Source organism: Mixophyes fleayi, chromosome 7, assembly GCF_038048845.1.
Source record: "Mixophyes fleayi isolate aMixFle1 chromosome 7, aMixFle1.hap1, whole genome shotgun sequence".
Classification (NCBI taxonomy): Eukaryota; Metazoa; Chordata; class Amphibia; order Anura; family Limnodynastidae; genus Mixophyes; species Mixophyes fleayi.
The window spans coordinates 151,535,470-151,560,368 of NC_134408.1; the positions used below are offsets into that span (position 1 = coordinate 151,535,470).

The 24,899-nt window shown below is 43.7% G+C and overlaps 1 protein-coding gene across 1 annotated transcript; it reads right to left on the minus strand.

Annotated features, from left to right (window-relative positions):
* Positions 1-404: 404 nt before the first annotated feature.
* SEC22A (SEC22 homolog A, vesicle trafficking protein) lies at positions 405-22,603 on the minus strand. Its single transcript, XM_075181147.1, has 7 exons — positions 22,504-22,603; positions 16,567-16,772; positions 8,267-8,430; positions 7,094-7,273; positions 4,331-4,449; positions 1,259-1,321; positions 405-839 (listed from the first exon to the last, which is right to left on the minus strand). Exons 2-7 carry the CDS (start codon positions 16,746-16,748, stop codon positions 639-641), a joined length of 909 nt encoding a protein of 302 aa, XP_075037248.1. The 5' UTR covers positions 16,749-16,772; positions 22,504-22,603; the 3' UTR covers positions 405-638.
* Between the last annotated feature and the right edge of the window lie 2,296 nt (positions 22,604-24,899).

The following is a 24,899-nucleotide window of genomic DNA, read 5'->3' on the forward strand; positions in this document are numbered from 1 at the left end:
ATGGATCTGGAACTTTTCCAGATACACAAATGTGAAAGACTCACTGCTATAAAAAAGCAAAATGTGCTTCCACAAAGTATTAGTGTAGGGTGTGCACACTTATGCAACCAATATACTGTAGGATTTTTTTTCACTTCTTTCCCTAAAAACTGTCTATTTGTTTTTCACTTGTATTGTGTTAGCTGCAGGGTCACAATAAAAGGTGGAAAAATGTCTGACACGATGACTCTGATTTCAGACTTCACACCAATAAGGGCGGTCAGACTTCTACATCCGCTGTAACTCATTGTATCTATCTAAGGAGAAACTCTCCGTAATAAAAGAAGCCTCTGTCAGATGAGGATTGTGATTTCATACACCCCCCCCCCCGTCTTTCACAACAAGACAATATCTATATGTATATATATATATAACGGTTTTATTTATTAGAAACACAATAAACCTGCCTTACAAAGGCAATAACTCAGGGTGCAAAGAAAGGCGTCGTATACACCCCCCACATTATTTCCGGTATGTCGAGGACCCCAAGGGCGACACCGCACAGATTTCAGGGGGATATACATGAAACAGGCAAACTGATAAGGTGAAATAAAATGTCCTCCAGTCTCCGGCTGGAGCAGCGTCGTGTGTCGGGGGGGTCAGACGTTATAATCGGGGGACTTGCTCTGTGGCTGCCGTAGCCGGATCTGGAGCGTTATAAAAGCCGCCACGGTGACGTGGAAGAAGAGCTGCCACAGGTTACGTAGCTCGTACAGGTACATGTTACACAGACAGATGAGTCCGAACGACAGGAAAGACTTCACGGTCCTCCAGCTGGTGCTGTGCGCAAATAAGTAACACTGGAACGATACAGAAACACTGTACAAGTGCTGTGCATAAAACAACGCATTTCCTGGTTTATTAAACTATAAATATTAACTATTTAATCATTATCAGAAAGTGGCATTTTATGCAGACTCAGCGTTCTGCGTCTCATGCAATCATAGATATAATGCAGATATGGTTCTCAGCGCCCACTGATTTATACAACAATAAGAGTAAATCCTCACTGCACACAGATCCCTCAATGTCCGGGACAAGTTATAGACATCATCGGCTGTGGTTATATTTTTACAATCACAAACAATTAGGAAACGATGAGATAAAAAGGATGAGGGCCCGAGTCCATAACAAACATTTCAGTGCTGTATAAAGTCACAAGCTGGAGACCAAGGAGAGGACTAGTGAGAATGGGGACAGAGGTTATATCGCCAGTTACCTGGTAGAGACAAGCGGCTGTTCCCAAGAAGAAGGCCAGAATACAGGTCATGTCTTCATTGTTCTGTAATATATAAAGTCACATTTAGCGGACAGCAGCCATCTATAGATCAGGTAACACCCGTCCTCGCACATCAGTCCCCTCTACTAATATATTAGGGGTTAATTACCAGAAAGTATCTTGCACCCTCCACACGCTCACTTCTCGCCCTCTACTTGCTCACTTCTCGCCTCTTTACTCGCTCACTTCTCGCCCCTTTACTCGCTCACTTCTCGCCCCTCTACTCGCTCACTTCTAGCCCCTTTACTCGCTCACTTCTCGCCCTCTACTCATTCACTTCTTGCCCTCTACTCGCTCACTTCTCGCCCTCTACTCGCCTCTTTACTCGCTCACTTCTCACCCTCTATTCGCTCACTTCTCGCCCCTTTACTCGCTCACTTCTCACCCTCTACTTGCTCACTTCTCGCCCCTTTACTCGCCCTCTACTCGCTCACTTCTCACCCTCTACTCGCTCACTTCTCGCCTCTTTACTCGCTCACTTCTCGCCTCTTTACTCGCTCACTTCTCACCCTCTACTTGCTCACTTCTCGCCTCTTTACTCGCTCACTTCTCGCCCCTTTACTCGCTCACTTCTCGCCCCTCTACTCGCTCACTTCTAGCCCCTTTACTCGCTCACTTCTCGCCCTCTACTCATTCACTTCTCGCCCTCTACTCATTCACTTCTCGCCCTCTACTCATTCACTTCTTGCCCTCTACTCGCTCACTTCTCGCCTCTTTACTCGCTCACTTCTCGCCCCTTTACTCGCTCACTTCTCGCCCCTTTACTCGCTCACTTCTCGCCCCTCTACTCGCTCACTTCTAGCCCCTTTACTCTCTCACTTCTCGCCCTCTACTCATTCACTTCTCACCCTCTACTTGCTCACTTCTCGCCTCTTTACTCGCTCACTTCTCGCCCCTTTACTCGCTCACTTCTAGCCCCTCTACTCGCTCACTTCTAGCCCCTTTACTCGCTCACTTCTCGCCCTCTACTCATTCACTTCTTTCCCTCTACTCGCTCACTTCTCGCCTCTTTACTCGCTCACTTCTCGCCCTCTACTCGCCTCTTTACTCGCTCACTTCTCGCCCTCTACTCGCTCACTTCTCGCCCTCTACTCGCTCACTTCTCGCCCTCTACTCGCTCACTTATCGCCCTCTACTCGCTCACTTCTCGCCCTCTACTCTTTCACTTCTCGCCCTCTACTCGCTCACTTCTCGCCCCTTTACTCGCTCACTTCTCGCCCCTTTACTCGCTCACTTCTCGCCCCTTTACTCGCTCACTTCTCGCCCCTTTACTCGCTCACTTCTCGCCCCTTTACTCGCTCACTTCTCGCCCTCTACTCATTCACTTCTCGCCCTCTACTCGCTCACTTCTCGCCTCTTTAATCGCTCTCTTCTCGCCCTTTACTTGCTCTCTTCTCGTCCTCTACTCAGTCACTTCTCGCCCCTTTACTTGCTCACTTCTCTCTCTCAACTCGCTCACTTCTCGCCCTCCACTCGCTCAATTTTTGCCCTCCACTCGCTCACTTCTCGCCCCTTTACTCGCTCACTCCTGAGCTACTCCCTTCTCTTTCTTCAGTATCAGCTGCATTATGGCAGCAGAAGTTAGAGAATCATCCGAGAAGATACCCTTCAGTAAAGAACTACAAGACAACCTTCCCCGCCAACATGTCTTCTGATCAAGACATGCTGAGACTTGTAGTTCAGTGACAGCTCGAGAGCCACAGGATACCTCTCTCTGACACACATAATACCAAATTATTCCTTTAGTGTGTATATTTATTTCTATGATTTTGTCTCGTTCTAGTGGAAATATAAAATCAATTATGAAAGTCTTGGCAGTTAGCACATTTTCACAATCTGTCCACTGGGGGGCACTGTGGTCTCATGAAAGTCTCAGACATGTTGGAGCCTGTGGTCCTCATAGAACACGGAAGATTTGCATAAGAAGAGCGATGTATAATCACGCGTACATCAGCATGGGAACCTACATATGTGCCTGTCACTGTGTTTAATTGGTTCATTAAAGACCTCTTTGTGTTTACTCCGCACGCTTCCACCAGGTGCACACAGTGTGCAGTGTTTTCCCCATTTATGATCACAATATCATTAACCTCTGCCCTGCCAGGACGCTGTGCCGCACAGCATCACAATGTGTCACTTCCTTCCAGTAATAAACATACGTCTACTCATCACTGGAGTACCAGCGTCTACACAGCACAGACCGAGCAGTACAGAATATGACAGGGAATAGAATATGTGAGCGTCCTCTCCTCTCACTGCATTCTCCACTCTCTGGAAACCGGCCTCCGCCCCAACACTCCACTGAGAGTGCACTCACCAAAGTGATCATGACCTGCTTAACGCAAAGTCTAAGGGTCATTTCTCCTGGACCTCTCTGCTGCGTTTGATGCTTTTGATCACCCTCTTCTGCTGGACGCCCTTCACTCATCGTCAATAACACCAATTTCTAGTCTAGGGAACCTTCACTCTGAGCCACACTCACTCCTCTTGTGCCATCTGCGCCCTCTTACACTTAGAATCTCTAATGAGCTGGGTCCTCCCTTTGTTTTTAATGCTGCATTTATTTAGTCTACCTTCTATGTCCCCGTTTTATGTATGTCCCTGTTTTCCCTACTGTACGGCTCTATGGTGCCTTACGAATCAACGCCAAGCTAGTTACTGTCCTGTCTCAGCGGGCATATGAAGGTCACATTATTCAGGGTCTTGTGGGCACAGGAAAAATAATTCCCTGCTTCCATCAACGTCTTATCTTAAACGATGTGAATGTTACTAGCAGGGCTGACCTATAAATACACAATTATGTTACACTTAGTGGTCTTTTAATGTGGAAAAGATGCAAAGACAACACCAGTCAGTAGATCCCACACAAATGTATCTGTGACAATATGTAACTTCAGTCACTGTAAAGATGGGGGAATCGGCCTCACACCCACCCCCCACTCTCAGAGGTGGAAGTGACCTCGGGACAGATGGACCCTCCTCACACACACACGTTTCACCTAATAACTGTACCTGCAGCAGACTTTCTACTGCATGAAAACCCCGGATGAGATTGAGACCCGCACACAGGAGACTGAGCAGACAGGAGATGATCCCGGCTAACGTCAGGGGCTCCAGCCGCTGGTGAGGAGCTGGGGGAGGAAGAGAGACAGTTTACATGGCTGAGATCCCTCCGAGGGCAGCGGCACAGAAATGAGAGGTAGCGAGAGGCACAGACACAATGTATTACATGGGGAGAGGGCCAGTCAGGCAGAAGAAACCCCTTTGTTTAATCAGTGGACTGGAAAGAGTCTAAGAATGGGGGTAATGAGCTGAGGATGGAGCACAGACAGGAGGACAAACCATCTACGAAGTAATCACCAAGTCTGCGGAATACTGCATGGGAGGGGGCTGCAGTACTGTCAGCACCTGGGCTGGACTAATACTCCTTATCTCCAGGACTAATACTCCTAACCTACTCCTTACCTCCAGGACTAATACTCCGTACCTACTCCTTACCTCCAGGACTAATACTCCGTACCTACTCCTTACCTCCAGGACTAATACTACTTACCTACTCCTTATCTCCAGGACTAATACTTCTTACCTACTCCTTATCTCCAGGACTAATACTACTTACCTACTCCTTATCTCCAGGACTAATACTCCTTGCCTACTCCTTATCTCCAGGACTAATACTACTTACCTACTCCTTATCTCCAGGACTAATACTACTTACCTACTCCTTATCTTCAGGACTAATACTTTTTATCTACTCCCTATCTCCAGGACTAATACTCCGTACCTACTCCTTATCCCCAGGACTAATACTCCTTACCTACTCCTTATCTTCAGGACTAATACTCCTTACCTACTGCTTATCTCCGGGACTAATACTCCTTACCTCCAGGACTAATACTCCTTACCTACTGCTTATCTCCAGGACTAATACTCCTTACCTACTCCTTATCTCCAGGACTAATACTCCTTACCTCCAGGACTAATACTCCTTACCTGCTCCCTATCTCCAGGACTAATACTCCGTACCTACTCCTTATCCCCAGGACTAATACTCCTTACCTACTGCTTATCTCCAGGACTAATACTCCTTACCTCCAGGACTAATACTCCTTACCTGCTCCCTATTTCCAGGACTAATACTCCTTACCTACTGCTTATCTCCAGGACTAATACTCCTTACCTACTGCTTATCTCCAGGACTAATACTCCTTATCTCCAGGACTAATGCTCCTTACCTACTCCTTACCTCCAGGACTAATACTCCGTACCTACTCCTTATCTCCAGGACTAATACTCCTTACCTACTCCTTATCTTCAGGACTAATACTCCTTACCTACTCCTTACCTCCAGGACTAATACTCCGTACCTACTCCTTATCTCCAGGACTAATACTCCTTACCTACTCCTTATCTTCAGGACTAATGCTCCTTACCTACTCCTTACCTCCAGGACTAATACTCCGTACCTACTCCTTATCCCCAGGACTAATACTCCTTACCTACTCCTTATCTTCAGGACTAATACTCCTTACCTACTGCTTATCTCCAGGACTAATACTCCTTACCTACTCCTTACCTCCAGGACTAATACTCCTTACCTGCTCCCTATTTCCAGGACTAATACTCCTTACCTACTGCTTATCTCCAGGACTAATACTCCTTACCTACTGCTTATCTCCAGGACTAATACTCCTTATCTCCAGGACTAATGCTCCTTACCTACTCCTTACCTCCAGGACTAATACTCCTTACCTACTCCTTATCTCCAGGACTAATACTCCTTACCTACTCCTTATCTTCAGGACTAATACTACATACCTACTCCTTATCTCCAGGACTAATACTCCTTATCTCCAGGACTAATACTCCGTACCTACTCCTTATCTCCAGGACTAATACTACTTACCTACTCCTTATCTCCAGGACTAATACTCAGTACCTACTCCTTATCTCCAGGACTAATACTACTTACCTACTCCTTATCTCCAGGATTAATACTCCTTACCTACTCCTTATCTCCAGGACTAATACTACTTACCTAATCCTTATCTCCAGGACTAATACTCCTTACCTACTGCTTATCTCCAGGACTAATACTCCTTACCTACTCCTTACCTCCAGGACTAATACTCCGTACCTACAGGACTAATACTCCTTATCTCCAGGACTAATACTCCTTATCTCCAGGACTAATACTCCTTATCTTCAGGACTAATACTACGTACCTACTCCTTATCTCCAGGACTAATACTCCTTACCTACTAATTACCTCCAGGACTAATACTCCTTACCTGCTCCCTATTTCCAGGACTAATACTTCTTACCTACTGCTTATCTCCAGGACTAATACTCCTTATCTCCAGGACTAATACTCCTTACCTACTCCCTATCTCCAGGACTAATACTCTTTACCTACTCCCTATATCCAGGACTAATACTCCTTACCTACTCCTTATCTCCAGGACTAGTACTCCGTACCTACTCCTTATCTCCAGGACTAATACTCCGTACCTACTCCTTATCTCCAGGACGAATACTCCTTACTTACTCCCTATCTCCAGGACTAATACTCCTTACCTACTCTCTATCTCCAGGACTAATACTCCTTACATACTCGCTATCTCCAGGACTAATACTCCTTACTTACTCCTTATCTCCAGGACTAATACTCCTTACCTACTCCATATCTCCAGGACTAATACTCCTTACCTACTCCTTATCTCCAGGACTAATACTCCATACCTACTCCTTATCTCCAGGACTAATACTCCTTACCTATTCCCTTATAGGCCGGACCTTTCCGGTGGCCGACACCGTTCTCCAGGCCCAGCTCTTGCAGGGAGATCTGGTACGGGGGTCTGAGGCGGATCTCCGTCTGCATGTCAGCGAGGTTCATCTTTGTAGAGAGTGAGCGGGGGTTATTGAATCTCTGCTTCGTTTTCTGGATGAAATTATCTGTTTGAGGAGATTAAAGACATCTCTGTAATAAAGTTTCCTTCCATTAGAAGCCGCCCACCTGCTCTGGCTGCCCATGCTTTAAATTATCACTGTCACAGCGCTCCGCTGTGTGCGCGGTTTATCATGTAACCATCTTCCTGCAGCAGAAGTAATTTACCTTCTACTAAACGCCGCACTTATCTGCAGCATCCTCTGTAATTTGCAGCGGCTCCTTCCCGGGCTCTGTATTTATTAGACTTACTTTGCAGTTTGTTACCTATAAAGAGGGCAGTAATGCTCATCCTTTTACAAGGTGCCACCTCACAACTGATGAATCACCGCACAGACATTATATCATTGTGCTGTGTGATTGTGTCATTAAACACAGCAACGCAGCTACACAACACCACAGAATGAAATTAATTGTTCGATCAGAATGTACAAATTTCATCCAGGTTTTGCAATGTCTGAAAGGGTCAATATTTACTACTAAATTCATTGTTAATAATGCTGACGACATTTAGCAGACTTTGTGGAGTTTAACGATGCAGATTAGACTGAAGCAGAAATGCTGGAAATAGAAGAGGGTCACAGAGAGCAGGGTCCTCACCCCGGGGCGGTCACAGGGGGCAGAGTTAGATCACAGACAGAAGTAATATCCTAATACCTACAGACATAACACTATTACACACACTTCCCATTCATTTAATTGAACAGCAGTCAGGGCCAGGAGCTGCCGCTATAACATTAGACACCGGAGTGTCGGTGAGATGTTTGACTGGTTGATGCTGCAGATCAGCACAGTGTTTCCTTCTGTCCAGAGCTGGAACCGTGATGGAAATGGGCGATCAGTAAGGAGATGTACCTGTACTATAGTGCACGGATAATACCTTTCTATAGGAACAAGAAGAGCGACGAGGAGGATTCGCTACCGCCTGGTAATACTGTAACGAGTCAGCTGGCGCAACACGACGCACATGGCAGCCACACAGGCAGCGATCTGCTACTTACCAAACTCGATGAAGGAGTACGGCCGGATGGCGGTGTTGATAGGACCCATCTCGTAGGTTGTGATGAACTCTTTCTGCAGCTCATCCAGGAAGCAGAAGGCCAGGACACTTGGGTAACTCTCGGAGCAAAGCATCATGTAGCTGACACCCAGCGAGCTGATAATACTGCAACACAACGTAACACTTACTGCACAGAGCGCACTGACACTTATTATATAGGAAGGTGACAACACTAATCACAACACACAATCTGCGTTATAGAAAAGAACCATCAGAAATATACACCAAAAAGTTTCGGGGTGAGGAGGGCAGAGAATAACGAGATTCTGATCACAGGGGAAGCATTTTATCCTGTGTAGAGCAGACTTTGTTGGACACTGAATGTCTTCTGGAGCAAATGGCTGATAAAAGAAAGTTTAAATATACATTTGTGAATGTTACAAAGAACCTTTTCATATTAAATACATTTTGCATTTTAGGATCTATACATAAAAATGCCCCAATATCCTTCCCGGGACCCTCACACATTCTGTCTGATAGATATTCAGATATATGCTGAAATTATGACATTGTACGAGGCTGTGACAGAGTTAAACTACTGGAACGGAGCTGAGAATCGCTGCCTTTATTAGATCTGTCACACACAGCAATTTCCAGCTTTGTACAACGTTATCTGGATTTCTAGAGAGATTTCATGCAGAAAACAGGATTATCTGACAAATGTAATGAAAGATTGAATGCATCAGACATGAAATATATTCATTATGAACAGCAGATACGGCCGATTAGAAGTCTGATAAGAGGCTGCAGCTATAATGGGATTTAAATACAATATTACATCTGTCCAGTCAGGTTTAAATACTCCTGAGATGAGCGCACACGGCCACAGCACGGAGCAACAGGATCACACTCTGGTATGGCACTGTGTTGTGGCTAAACTGGACATTATCCATCTGATCAGCGCTCTTCCAGACGACCATCGCACACTAAGACCAACAGCAGCCACCTTCTGAGTGCACTTTACACCATTTCCAATAATGATACTATTGATTTCAATCAAATAATCATCAGGTAACATCGTCGTTCTGGGGCCACTAACGGTGATATAGGGCCAGCCACCTGTCTGCTAACGCAGTGTGTGCCAGCAGCACAGGTTGACCCCAATGATTTGTGTCTAATCATCTGGTAGAGGGTCTTTCAGAACCCACCGTTGGTGACACAGAGTCAGGTCCTCTGGTGACTGATACACAGATGGTGCACGGTGGGGAACAGACATAAATGTCTTTGTGATAAACATGGGCTCTGGTTTGTAAGTACAAAGCTTTTACTTATTAATGTAATCATTGCAGTACAATGTACCCTGCTCTACTGGGAGCATTATCTGTTCCTACATTTACCCAACATCCTGGAATCCACAGATGTATCACAACTATCAAACACACAGTATGTCCCCAGTACAACAGGTCTTATAAGAGGGTCACATAATGGTCACTGTCCTACAGTGTCTTTACTACCAAGCCAGGGAGAGCAAACCAGTCTACCTAACTTATGTCACAGTGATGTCACTGGCTCCTAGTGACTGGATAGGCTGCATTCTCAGTGATGTCACTGGTTCCTAGTGACTGGATAGGCTGCATTCTCAGTGATGTCACTGGTTCCTAGTGACTGGATAGGCTGCATTCTTAGTGATGTCACTGCATAGGCTGCATTCTCAGTGATGTCACTGGCTCCTAGTGACTGGATAGGCTGCATTCTCAGTGATGTCACTGATTCCTAGTGACTGGATAGGCTGCACTCTCAGTGATGTCACTGGTTCCTAGTGACTGGATAGGCTGCATTCTCAGTGATGTCACTGGTTCCTATGGACTGGATAGGCTGCATTCTCAGTGATGTCACTGGTTCCTATGGACTGGATAGGCTGCATTCTTAGTGATGTCACTGGTTCCTAGTGACTGGACAGGCTGCATTCTTAGTGATGTCACTGGTTCCTAGTGACTGGATAGGCTACATTCTTAGTGATGTCACTGGTTCCTAGTGACTGGATAGGCTGCATTCTTAGTGATGTCACTGGTTCCTAGTGACTGGATAGGCTGCATTCTCAGTGATGTCACTGGTTCCTAGTGACTGGATAGGCTGCATTCTCAGTGATGTCATTGGTTCCTAGTGACTGGATAGGCTGCATTCTCAGTGATGTCACTGGTTCCTAGTGACTGGATAGGCTGCATTCTTAGTGATGTCACTGGTTTCTAGTGACTGGATAGGCTGCATTCTCAGTGATGTCACTGGTTCCTATGGACTGGATAGGCTGCATTCTCAGTGATGTCACTGGTTCCTATGGACTGGATAGGCTGCATTCTCAGTGATGTCACTGGTTCCTATCGACTGGACAGGCTGCATTCTTAGTGATGTCACTGGTTCCTAGTGACTGGATAGGCTACATTCTTAGTGATGTCACTGGTTTCTAGTGACTGGATAGGCTACATTCTTAGTGATGTCACTGGTTCCTAGTGAATGGATAGGCTGTATTCTCAGTGATGTCACTGGTTCCTAGTGACTGGATAGTCTACATTCTCAGTGATGTCACTGGTTCCTAGTGACTGGATAGTCTACATTCTCAGTGATGTCACTGGTCCCTAGTGACTGGATAGGCTACATTCTTAGTGATGTTACTGGTTCCTAGTGAATGGATAGGCTGCATTCTCAATGATGTCACTGGTTCCTAGTGAATGTATAGGCTGCATTCTCAGTGATGTCACTGGTTCCTAGTGAGTGGATAGGCTGCATTCTCAGTGATGTCACTGGTTCCTAGTGACTGGATAGGCTGCTTTCTCAGTGAGTAGCTCGGTACTCTCCCGCCCGCTCCGAATCCAAATCGAGGCCGAACGTCATCGGATCTCATGGCACGGTTCTCGCGATACTTCAAGATTATAAATACCTGCCTCCACAGCAATCCATCGCCATTTGACAGAGGGAGAGAGCAGGGTGTAGTCACAGGCTGATTAGAGCAGGGACAGAGAATGCAATATTCTTATTCCAATTGCTGTAACAAAAATCGCTAGAGAAGAGAGGAGGATAGAGGTTTATTTCATTTTTGTAATATTTGGCACTCCTCAGTGCTTTTGGGGTGTCCCCCATAATTGTGCATAAATATTTTTGGCTGTCAAAAGTCATATCTGACAGCAGTATCTACCAAATAATTTTTATCACTCCTCAGTGCTTTGGGGTGTCCCCCATAATTGTGCATAAATATTTCTGGCTGTCAAAAGTCATATTTGTCAGTAGTATCTTACCAAATAATTTTTACCACTACAAGTGCTTTGCGCTCAGAATGGATTCAAAGCAGTCCACATATGATCAGAATGAGCAACCAGGTTCTGTCACCAGTCCTGATGTTAGTGTTTCCATCATCTGGGCAAGGCGATGTCAAACTACAGAGTGTTTCGAAATCAGTCCAAAGAACAAAATAATTATTTTTTTTTTACTGTGTTGAAGCGAAAAAGAAGTGTTACTGAGCAAAAGTTAAGTGCCGATAAAAAAAAAATTGCCAACATGCCATTCTACACACGCAGTGGCAAAGAGAGAATGAGGCCTTCACCTTTGGCTATTAGTGGCAGATCCCAAAAAGTTACCCAGCCTACAATTGGTGCACAACTACTGTTACGCGTCAAAGCCGAGCTGCAAGATAACAGTAAGGCATTAGAGGATAATGTTTGCTCTGATTCACAAATGACACCAATCCCTGTGGAGAGTCCATCCAACAGTGGTATGTCTAATCGTGAGCATTCTGTTAGTGTACCCATAAGAAGGGCCCTTTCAGCAGTTCTGCTGATGTGTACCTGAACAGCCCGAGTGTAGCCGCTGATACACCAAGTGAGGATGACACTTTGGAAATAGAAGAGGATGAGGGGGAGATTTATGGAGGTGACGAGGGCGCTAATGAGGATGTTGATGATTATGATGCAGACAGATACCAAATTGCCTTTCTCATTTTCTTTGTATATTCCAATTTCTATTTCTACAGTCTATGCAGGCTGCTTTTTTTTATATTCAACTACAAGTGGAGGGCGGGGGGGGCATAGATAGCCACCAAAGTACCGTGGTCCATTTAATTTTACTTTCTAGCTTCACAGTCTATGCAGGTTGCTTTTTTAATATTCAACTACAAGTATAGGGTGTAATATACACCCAAAGACGATGGCTACATTGCCAATAATCAAAGATGGAGGAGGTAGACAACCAGGTTTGACTGTATAATTTGCAGACAAGTGTTCGCATTAAGGACGGCCTACCAGGGATTAAACTGTTTTTTTCATAATTTACTAGCTTTAGAATTACCTCACTTATCTAAGAAACTGGTGGAGCACTAAATCAGGTTATTTTAGACCAAAAAAATGGTATTTTTTTCAAAAATAGCAAAACAAAACCAAACAAAACCAAAACCAAAACACGCAAGGGCGGTTTTGCAAAACCAAAACCAAAACCAAAACACGAAGGTAATCAAGATCCAAAACCAAAACCAAAACACGGGGGTCAGTGACCATCTCTAGTTCCTAGTCACCTGATATACAACATTTTACCTGGTTCAGACCAGGACATAGCTTCCTCTACTGTGTGTGGGCAATGAATACACTTTAAGGTGACATTTTGAATATATTAATATATTTATAATAGCATGTCTCAATATTTCATGCAATTATGTGATTTTTTTAGTTGTTATCATACGTGTAGAGTTCTTTATTTGCAATACAATTGTTATATGTTTTTGATACCTCTAAGAAAATGCGGTTTATAATTTTATAGGTTGAACTTGATGGACTGGTGTCTTTCTTCAACCTCATCAACTATGTTACTATGTAATTTGATATAATGCAATCAATTAGAACAGGTGTATTAGAGACGTATTTATGACGACTGTATTGCTTCTAAAAATTTGATCATCTTGTTTAATATATTGAGAACACAGAGCACCCCCTACAGGTTTCAGAATGACCTAGAAAACAGCCCAGACACAATGCATCAAATCAGTTTTCTGGACAGAGCGACCCCCAGATTCATAACGGAGAGGTTTTATTTTTTCATATATTAATCCTCTGCAATTATTATGATAGTATGAGGACCGGGATCATAGATTTGTCTTTTTTTGTTATTTAGAATGCAAAATAAATGCCCTTTAATAAGATTGCAAGTGTGCATACCACAATGAGCGAGCAGAGAATGAAAACTCTGCACTATATTTTATATGATTAAGAATGAATTATATGTTGGTACATTTCCACTCATTATCAAATGATGCCATTATTTCAGAGCTGTTAGAAATATTAAATTGAAGAAATTATTTTAACGAAATGGAGGACGTAACATAATGAAATTATTTACAATAGAACTGAGCAATCCACATTATGAAATCAATAAAATAATAACTCAGAGTGAACAGAAGTCAGAGTGTATTATATATATATATATATATATATATATATATATATATATATATATATATATATATATATATAAAGTTGTATACAATGGAGTTATATCATTATACAGACAAGTTAGATAGGAAACATGTCTGTAATTGTGTACACACATGACAATCAGCTGTACACAACATGTAGCAGACAACCTCTGCCGTGACCTTCGAGTAATTATTATGATGAATAATGTAATTTCAGTGTATTTACGATCAGACACAAGTATCCATACTGTCACCTCAACATCAGCTCCAAGTCCTGTCCTTGTCACAAGACTCAGACACAGCGTACACTCACACTCAAACTACCGGGGACTATCGCAACCACTAGAAATAAATCATCTCCTTAATCTGAAATACATTGTGTCAGGTGTAAGTTCTCCCGCACACATAGTGTGTGATGCTCGCGTGGAAGAGACAGAAAGATTGTAGCGGAACATTTACAATCTGTGTTTCCGGCGGCTGTTGCTGTAACGGTGAATGAGCAGTGAAAGGAAACGTATACGGGAAGACGCTCCGCTCAGAGATAATATTATATAGATCAGTGTGACGATTGTGTATTACACCTAATTACTTATTATTTTCCCTTGAATTTTCATGAATGACAATGTGTATATTGTACGTAACCTTTCCAAAGTGTAAATTGCTAAACGACATGAGTCTGACCTAGGAAGTGTCAATAGTCTTTTGAAAGTAGCCAGGCCAGAGACAGAGACATCTCTGAGGCCTCCAGAGTTATGTAAACAATCAGCAGACTTATATCTCAAGGACAGATAACTCATTTCTAAAAGACCTGTATTATTATGGGAATCAATCTATCCTGACATTTCCAAAGGTGGGGGTGGGGGGGGGGGGGGCATGTGAGAAAGGTTTAAAACACTCTGTCTTACATAGTAAATGGGCTCATTTCTATGGTGGAGACCAGTGTCCAAGTTAGGATGAGCCATTTCTCCCAAAGTGTACTCCTCTCATGCCAACTCTTAGACTAGTAAGTTAGTGACTCTGGTTTTATTTCCTATTTTATTTCTGAAACGTATTTGTGCAACTTATTTTGTATGTCTTGTTATTAACTGTTTTGTAATTAAGCATTGGAAACATTTTGTGGATTAAATACATTTTATCTAGCATATTCTCCGTGACTCCCATGTGAACTTACGAAGCCAAATAAGGCTCATGCTACAGGTGTGTGTGTGATTTAAGTGTGAAACATTAATAAGTGGTTTTAGTGAACATAAGGACTCCATAGTAAATCCTTTGTGGTGGCAGAAAAGGTTTATTCTTTGGTAAGTGACCAAGGTAAGTCCAGTGACAGCCAGCTGTTCAGATTGCTGTATCTGAGACTGGATGGGGGTTCTTGACAGTCAGGAAGGCTGTATATTATGTATATTATTATACATAAGAGGAATTCTACAATAAGGGGACAGGAAAATAATTAGAGGCTGAAAGACGATATGTTTTACAGAAAGGTGACATATTTGGAATAGTCTGCAGCAATCCCTTAGGCTCATACTGTAAAAGAATTGATGAATGTATTGGACAAACGTGTGACTTAGTGATAACATATTAAACAACCCCTCCCAAAAAAAAAACTAATATCAAAACCCCACAAAAATGAATCCCAGCTCACACTAACAGGGCAGAGGAGATGGCATTGGAAGCAGATATCTACGTTCGGGTGGCAATGTGTAAAGACGTATTTCTTGGAGGCTGCGTTATGAAGCCAGTGTGAGTCCAACCACAACTATAACTGGTCACAGAGGGATTGGGACCGCAAGTCGGATCAATGAGGGACCAGGAGGCCATCTCTGGACAGATCCGGTGTGCACCCTTCAGGGCTTTTTATGTTCTGTATTTTCATAGTTAATTTAATGCAGAAGGCAAAATAATTTGGAAAAGACTAAACAGCCAGGATAGGGAACAGGGAATAAGCAGCAATTACACTGCACTGCCGGTTACACGGATAGAAGGTGACAGACTGTGCAGGGAGACAGGGAATAAACCACAGTCCCCACCAGCTGAGGGGAACGGTGCGGGGAGGAGGAGGATGGAGGCTGAGGAATAGGAAGGGGGAGGACGTACTCATCTCACTATCACAGGGGTAACGACGGGAAATGTAAAATTGCTCTGACAAACAGGTCTCCTGGTATTCAGACATCCAAACGCATTAAGTCCAGAATGCTGGCTGTTTATCCTGTCTCACAATCCCACCCCTAACTGTCCTGATTCATGGACCTCGGAAGGGGAGGGGCTTACACAGAAGTGGGTGGGGCGTGTCGTGGATGGACTGGGAATTAGCATGTATAAATGTTGGGAGCAGTGATTTTGCTTTCTTCGGTTTCGGGACAGGTAACCCTGATGTGGACATTTCTGGGAAATCTGGAAATACCGACAATTCTAACTTATTGTAGTTTCAACTAGAACAGAACACATTGGTGTCTGTTGGGCGTGATTCAGCGATGATGTCATTACCACAACCACCTGACTTGTTTCGCCCAATCCAGACCACAGTATGTTAGGCAGGGGATGTAGCAATGGTGTTGCTGTAACTTAGGTATAGACTGAGAGTACAAAGGAAATAACACAGGGACGTTAGGAACACAGGGATTTTGAGTTTAAAACAAGGAAAGCCACAATCTGAAACCACAGATTGGGAGGAACAAGAGGTTTCCTCAAATCACATGTAAGTTTCTCATATCCCTCCACCTATCGGAGACACCGGGGGCGACTGCTTTTTAAGTCGGAAACTAATACAGACATATTATAAACTCCCTCCGCCATCTTTGTATGTCGGTGACGGAGAAAATGACCATCAAGACGTGCATTAATGAACCTACTTAATATTGTGCGGCCCCCTCCTCATGATACAGCGGTCCGGGAGATGGTCCAGCTTTTTGGACACCACTTTCAGGTATTTTTTCGTCTCTTGCACGGACATGTTTTGCTCATGATCCGTGGAGGCCGACAGCGGGAGCCCATCTCTCGCTCGAACCACCGACGCAAACAGGATGAGGGACATTTCTAGCAGTGATTACACCAAGAACTGTAAAAAACACAGAACACAATCAGCGCACAAGTATCAAAAGCCATTTTCAGGAACTGAGGAAATCTACATATAACAGAGAAGAATATTTTTTCATTGCACAAACTGATGCTGGTGTTAGGTTCTGATGCCTCTGATCTATCTCTGACAACCTCTCTGTAAACTTCTCGTGTCTCTCTACCACCAGCTGGAAATTCAAGTCATAGCTCATAGTCATAGCTTACTTCCTGTGCCCACGAAGGCTCCTGGCACCGCTGCTCCAACTGTTTAACATGCGGAGGCAGAAGCCCGGACATGTCTTGGCACAGATTGTAATACAGATGGTTCCCTGTGATTACAGGAGTGTGACTATTTGAATATAGAGGTCTTCACTGCAGCATCTCAATTATCGATATTATAAAGCAGAGGAATACATTACAACTCTGCAGGAAGTTCTCCTTACAGATGCTTCAGTGAACGTGGTTAGTGCACCCCTCAATCATAATGACCTGTGATATAGTCAGACGACGGTCAGGTTATCGGAGGCCGTGATAGACATTAGATCTCATACAGCAATTTGGGGAAAATAAGGGCTCCAGAATGAGGGCTCTTAATACACAGAGCCTGGGGGGCTACAGGTTCGATCAATACTCTCCGCAGTCCAGAAATAAATGAAATTTTAGTTTCCCTGACAGAATTTGGAGAAAATATTGATACTAGATAGAAGCTTTAGATGCCTCAGGTACAGTGAACGTAAAAACAAAAAAAAAAGACTTTTAGGACAAACTTAAGACTGAAGCTCCGAACGGAACCCCCTTAATCTTAATGAACACGATAAAGGTGAAATCAACTGTGAATTATATAACGTGATGTTTCATAAATTTTATATGTATAACCGGTTAGTTATAAAGCTCAAACTCAGTCCTTAAGATTTACCATCATGTTTTCAGGATTTCTTTAATCACAGGTGATTTAATCTATTTTTCTGGATTAATAATTATCCCATCTGTTTCTACAGACAGAAATCTTGAAATCTCTTGAGGACTGAGTTTGATGTAGCGTAATTCCTTCAGCATTCATCGGGAATTCTTGGGTATTATAATAACCATTATAGCAGATTATATGGATATTTGAAGTTCCTTCTCCTGTACATTAAACTCCTCAGTGACTTTTAAAATGTGCACTAACTTACACGAGACAATACATTACTTCATATATAAAAAGGTGAGAGAATGGATAGTATTACAGAGCATTGTCGCAGTAAAGCTACCGTATACCATGGCACAGTATAGATAGGTGTAAGGAACTCACAACACGTTATACAATTATACAATTATCGTTTGGGCTGAGAAGGGAGTTGTGACTGTGTTATTATTACACACTAAAAATGAAATACGTCCTTAAATAAATGGTCTTTTTATGCTGTGTGATGTTGGCTGAGGATACAGACGCTATGATTTTATCTTGTAAAGATATACAGCGTTCTTGTCGGAACTTCCATTAACAGCGACATTAATAACTCAAACAGTTCAATATAACACAATTTAATGAACTGAAACTTAAAAAAAACTAACACACGAAATCCTGAGTACTTTATAGAAAAAAATATTGTTTTAATGCCAAAACCAGAGATATCCGCTGGGTCCTCTGTAACGTGCGGATGACTGACAGCCTGAGAAGCCGGCAGATGCTTGGAGACCGGCCTCAGGTAGACGGCAGCAGGAGAGAGAACATTTAAGTAAACAAAGAAAGATTCTGCTGAGCTGGGATCAATGCAGAGGAGCAGGACGCCATTTCCAGAACTTTCTGATGAAAGCCCAGAGATCAGGTAAAATATCTTTAGGGCTCCGTACAATATACACACTCAGGTAAGCCTATCGATCAAACCACCTAAATTCAAGGAAGATAAATAACTAGTTGGATACATCAACTATATTTCATACTTAAGTGTGTATGACACAAGCGCCCCACATGAGTGACAGAAGTTTCACATCACGACTGTGCTGCTGGGGGACCCTGCTCCTTCCACTATATAACTCTCAGTCTGTGGCTTCCTGCTGCCTCCATTCCCCTCCTCACATCATGTCACTGCCCCTGTCACATGCAGCCCTGTCCTCACTAACACATCACTCATCTCCTGATATACTCTGTGCTGCTGGGGGACCCTGCTCCTTCCACTATATAACTCTCAGTCTGTAGCTTCCTGCTGCCTCCATTCCCCTCCTCACATCATGTCACTGCTCCTGTCACATGCAGCCCTGTCCTCACTAACACATCACTCATCTCCTGATATACTCTGTGCTGATGGAGACCCTGCTCCTCCCACTATATAACTCTCAGTCTGTGGCTTCCTGCTGCCTCCATTCCCCTCCTCACATCATGTCACTGCTCCTGTCACATGCAGCCCTGTCCTCACTAACACATCACTCATCTCCTGATATACTCTGTGCTGCTGGGGGACCCTGCTCCTGACACTATATAACGCTCAGTCTGTAGCTTCCTGCTGCCTCCATTCCCCTCCTCACATCATGTCACTGCCCCTGTCACATGCAGCCCTGTCCTCACTAACACATCACTCATCTCCTGATATATTCTGTGCTGCTGGGGACCCTGATCCTTCCACTATATAACTCTCAGTCTGTGGCTTCCTGCTGCCTCCATTCCCCTCCTCACATCATGTCACTGCCCCTGTCACATGCAGCCCTGTCCTTACAGTCCTAACACAATAACACAAGTGAACAGGTCACTGCCTCCCACAAGACCAGCACACACTTATTCCGAAATGCTTGGTGTTGCTGTGAGCATTCTAATAGGAGATGAAAATGAATACAGAAAGCTGCACTGACCAAAGTTCAGTAAAATGTACATTAAAGTATTTTGGAGCAGCTCTTGTTGGTGCCATTTGGACTATCTCATCATACAACGAAGACATTTACCATCATGGACAGTGGAATTTTTGCAAAATCTGATCGCTCAAATCTGAAGTTAGTCAAGCCCCCCGTCCCTGATTATATAACACAGGAAATCAGCAGGGGATGGAATTAACTAATTTTGACTAAAGAACAAGAAAATGGATAATACTGGTGTGGCCGCATTGCGCTCATTTCCCACTTGCTTATGATGGCTGCTGCAGGACCGAAAGGGTTAATACTCGATGCTGATGCAACGAAAGGGTTTACCCCCAGCACTAAGCGACGGAGGTTCACAAATGTATTTTGAGTGTATTTAAATAAATGTTATTAATTCTGCAGAATGTATATTTTAAAAAGTTTCAGTAAAAACAAAGTGTTTCTACCTGCCTGGTAGTACAGTGGGGGCCCCGAGTGCCAGGGGTGTCCCCAATCCTTGCAGGAGCAGCCCCTGGATAAAGTGGGAGCCAGTGGCTCTCCGTGGCAACTCGTGGACGGGGAGGGGGGTACACCCCTGCCACTAGCAACAATGCTGTCAGTGTAAAACCCCTTCAGGCTGATTCAAGTGTGATCTGTATGAATCACCCTGGATCAGTTAAAGGGACAGAAGGCTACATCACCTCCTGACAGGTTCTGTGTGCAGAAAAGAGCTGGTTTGTCCCAGTAGAATGGGTATTACACCGCTACTTCTGGATGATCACTAGTACCTATAACTAGTGTGTAATGGTCCTTATAAGAACCATTTCTGAGCAATAAACCATCACTGCTTCAAGATGCTGCCCGACGCCTATTCCCTGTTCTAATCCTGTGAATAAAAGAAAAAAGCTCACACTCTACTCCATTCCCCGGCTGTCCTGCGTTGATCCAAGCGTCTCTGTGGCAACACTCTGCCCACTGCCCAGCAGTCCTGGTCCATGGTAAGCAGACAGGGGGTACCAGCCAACCCACAGCAAAGAGGCACTGCAGCAGCTATATAGGCTACCCAGAAGTAAGCAGTTCCATGTGCCAGTGAAGGAGCCTGGTGGTGGCAGCAGTACACTATCAATCCTATAACTATTGCACAGTTGGCATTCATAGGGTTAGGAGTGGTCAGTAACAGCTGGTTACTGACGGTAAGAAGGAAACGCAGATAAACTGTGCCTAAGACCGTCCTCTCCAAAGACCAACACCGGGTGGCAAAGTAAGCCCATCCGGTCACAATTGGGCACCAAATTGTCACTAGAAAGATAAGAAGATAGAGGCTGATATTTGAAAAAACAATGTTTCTTTCCATTTGTATTCACAAAGAAATCCAGGACATAACTGGTGTGCAAATGCCTATACACACACCATTAAATGTTACTTGTCTAACACATGAGGAGATGCAGTTACCCCTAAACAAGATTAAGCCAGATCAAGCTCCTGGCCTAGATGGAATGCACCCAAGTGTGCTGAGAGAACTTACGGTAGTTCAGTAATTGATAGACCATTATTTCCTACATTTAAGGGCACCCTATAAATCAGGTCACTGCACAAGATTGAAGGCAAGCAGATATGGAACCAATTTATAAAGTAGGAATAAAATAATTGGCAGGAGTCTGGCTGCTGTCACCACAGACTGCAATGTGCAGTCAGACAATGTGATTGATCGAATGATTTGCCATCATTTGAATGCTCAGATATCATAGTCCCACCGCTGTCCTTTGTGGACCGCGCTTAACCCGCTGAGCTTCATACGGACATCACCTTAGAAATCGCTACTGGTGAAACATTGGAAAGGTAAGTGACCTTGGTCACTGCCAAACGCACTCCAGAAATCACCCAATCACTGAGGTCCACATTGCAGCCATAATTATAGGAAACCGAGACGGATCAGCATTTTCATATATGAACCCTTTTAGCATGTTAGTTACTTAAATAACACATAAGTAACATTTATGTGAAAACCTTTCCTATCAATACGCTTGGGGTTCCCATATTGTGTACTATCTGCACAATCAAATACAACACAAACGTTTAACAAATAGCAAAACAACATAACAGAAGTTTGTGAACACAGGTTCACTACCTGTTCTCTACGTAGTATTACTGTGCTCAACACATAAAGGAGCCTGAAAAAGTAAACAGGCTTATTGGGAAATCCTGTACAGCAGGGAGTGACTCTCAGTATCTGTATGTATGAGGGATGCACAGTGCTCCTTCCCCCGCTCTGCATACTGGGGGTGACTCTCAGTATCTGTATGTATGAGGGGTGCACAGTGCTCCTTCCCCCACTCTGCATACTGGGGGTGACTCTCAGTATCTGTATGTATGAGGGATGCACAGTGCACCCTCCCCCGCTCTGCATGCTGGGAGTGACTCTCAGTGTATGTATGTATGTATGTATGTATGAGGGATGCACAGTGCTCCTTCCCCCGCTCTGCATGCTGGGAGTGACTCTCAGTATCTGTATGTATGAGGGATGCACAGTGCTCCTTCCCCCGCTCTGCATGCTGGGAGTGACTCTCAGTATCTGTATGTATGAGGGATGCACAGTGCACCCTCCCCCGCTCTGCATGCTGGGAGTGACTCTCAGTGTATGTATGTATGTATGTATGTATGAGGGATGCACAGTGCTCCTTCCCCCGCTCTGCATGCTGGGAGTGACTCTCAGTATCTGTATGTATGAGGGATGCACAGTGCTCCTTCCCCCGCTCTGCATGCTGGGAGTGACTCTCAGTATCTGTATGAGGGATGCACAGTGCTCCTTCCCCCGCTCTGCATGCTGGGAGTTACTCAGTATCTGTATGAGGGATGCTCAGTGCTCCTTCCCCCGCTCTGCATGCTGGGAGTCTATATTATGTCACCGTATGCCTGGTACACACCTCTTACTCCACCGGTACCGGCTCCCTTCTCCGGCCGCAGCCCAATCCGTGACGTGTCCCCCCGGTGCATGCCGGTAGCGGAGGCTCTGGTCACCATGGAGACGGCGTCTGGGCGGAGCTTCCGGCAGTGACTACGAGACCAGGGACATCACGTGACCACCTGCAGATCACGTGTCACATACAGACATTATCTATGTCATACATCACCCTGTACATTATACATACATCACACATGTCATACATCACCCTGTACATTATACATACATCACACATGTCATACATCACCCTGTACATTATACATACATCACACATGTCATACATCACCCTGTACATTATACATACATCACACATGTCATACATCACCCTGTACATTATACATACATCACACATGTCATACATCACCCTGTACATTATACATACATCACACATGTCATACATCACCCTGTACATTATACATACATCACACATGTCATACATCACCCTGTACATTATACATACATCACACATGTCATACATCACCCTGTACATTATACATACATCACACATGTCATACATCACCCTGTACATTATACATACATCACACATGTCATACATCACCCTGTACATTATACATACATCACACATGTCATACATCACCCTGTACATTATACATACATCACACATGTCATACATCACCCTGTACATTATACATACATCACACATGTCATACATCACCCTGTACATTATACATACATCACACATGTCATACATCACCCTGTACATTATACATACATCACACATGTCATACATCACCCTGTACATTATACATACATCACACATGTCATACATCACCCTGTACATTATACATACATCACACATGTCATACATCACCCTGTACATTATACATACATCACACATGTCATACATCACCCTGTACATTATACATACATCACACATGTCATACATCACCCTGTACATTATACATACATCACACATGTCATACATGACCCTGTACATTATACATACATCACACATGTCATACATCACCCTGTACATTATACATACATCACACGTCATACATCACCCTGTACATTATACATACATCACACATGTCATACATCACCCTGTACATTATACATACATCACACATGTCATACATCACCCTGTACATTATACATACATCACACGTCATACATCACCCTGTACATTATACATACATCACACATGTCATACATCACCCTGTACATTATACATATGTCATGGTGAGAACTGTCACATGTAATTGAACATAAATCACATTGAGAAAGAATTGTCCGTGGGGGAACATTAAGTCACTATTTTACATCAATATATCGAACATTATATGAGGTAACAGAAGGGTTTATGCTACAAGTGTCCACCATACTCTCTCTCACGCCTCTGCAGCAGGCTGCCATGTTAGGTAGGAGGGGCCTCTGCAGCAGGCTGCCATGTTAGGTAGGAGGGGCTTCTCTAAGCAGACACAGACTGACTGACAGATTGCACAACTTGCCTCTCTGAAATGTAGTGTGGATTGATGGCTCATACACTGAGGTGGAGTCAGTGATTCCAGCTTTTTGACCCGTATCAGATCTCCTGAGGACAGTGTATGAAGTGTGGGAGGGGCTGTAGCGAGGGGGGGTAATTTAATTTAGAATAGAGGAGTGGGCGAAAGTCAGGGCAACAGTGAAATATGTATTTTAACTTCATGGTTGATATTTAAAATGTTCTTGGTGAGGGTTCTGTGCTTCATTAACAGTAAAATTAACACTCTGATTTTTGCTTATTCTAATAAGTCTACTTACATCTTGTTAGTAGGTTAATTGTCTGCTATCAAATTGTCCCAGTCTGTTTCTGTCTGTCTGTGTGTGTTAGGAAATTTAGACTGTAAGCTTCCAATGGAGCAGGGACTGATGCGAGTTCTCTGTACAGCACTGCGGAATTAGCTGCGCTATATAAATAAATTATGATTAGTTTGGGTTAAGGACCAATGACAAATGTTCAGTAATTTTATAAAGTTATTTTGTCTCATCTGATTCTTATATTGAGTGCGATTAACAAAGCCTTTGGTTCAGTGTTTTAAGACACTTTCCCATTAACATAGATCTCATAAATAAAGAAATGTATTTCCAAGAAGTCAGTATAGAAAAGTACTTGCTAAAAGAAGGTGTGTTCAAATTACACTCCTATTTAAGAAATGTTTTATGAATCGTTTAAGATTGTCTTTATTAAAGCAGCAATCCCATGATTAATTATTAATTCGTTGACTACCATGACAACCACTGTCACATGATGTAATGTGCAGAGGGGCATTGGAACGCCCCTATGAGGTCTGTCTGTTCACTACAAAAATCTCCCCCCATCTCTGCCTTCACATGACATGTTGAGAGCTGTGATTT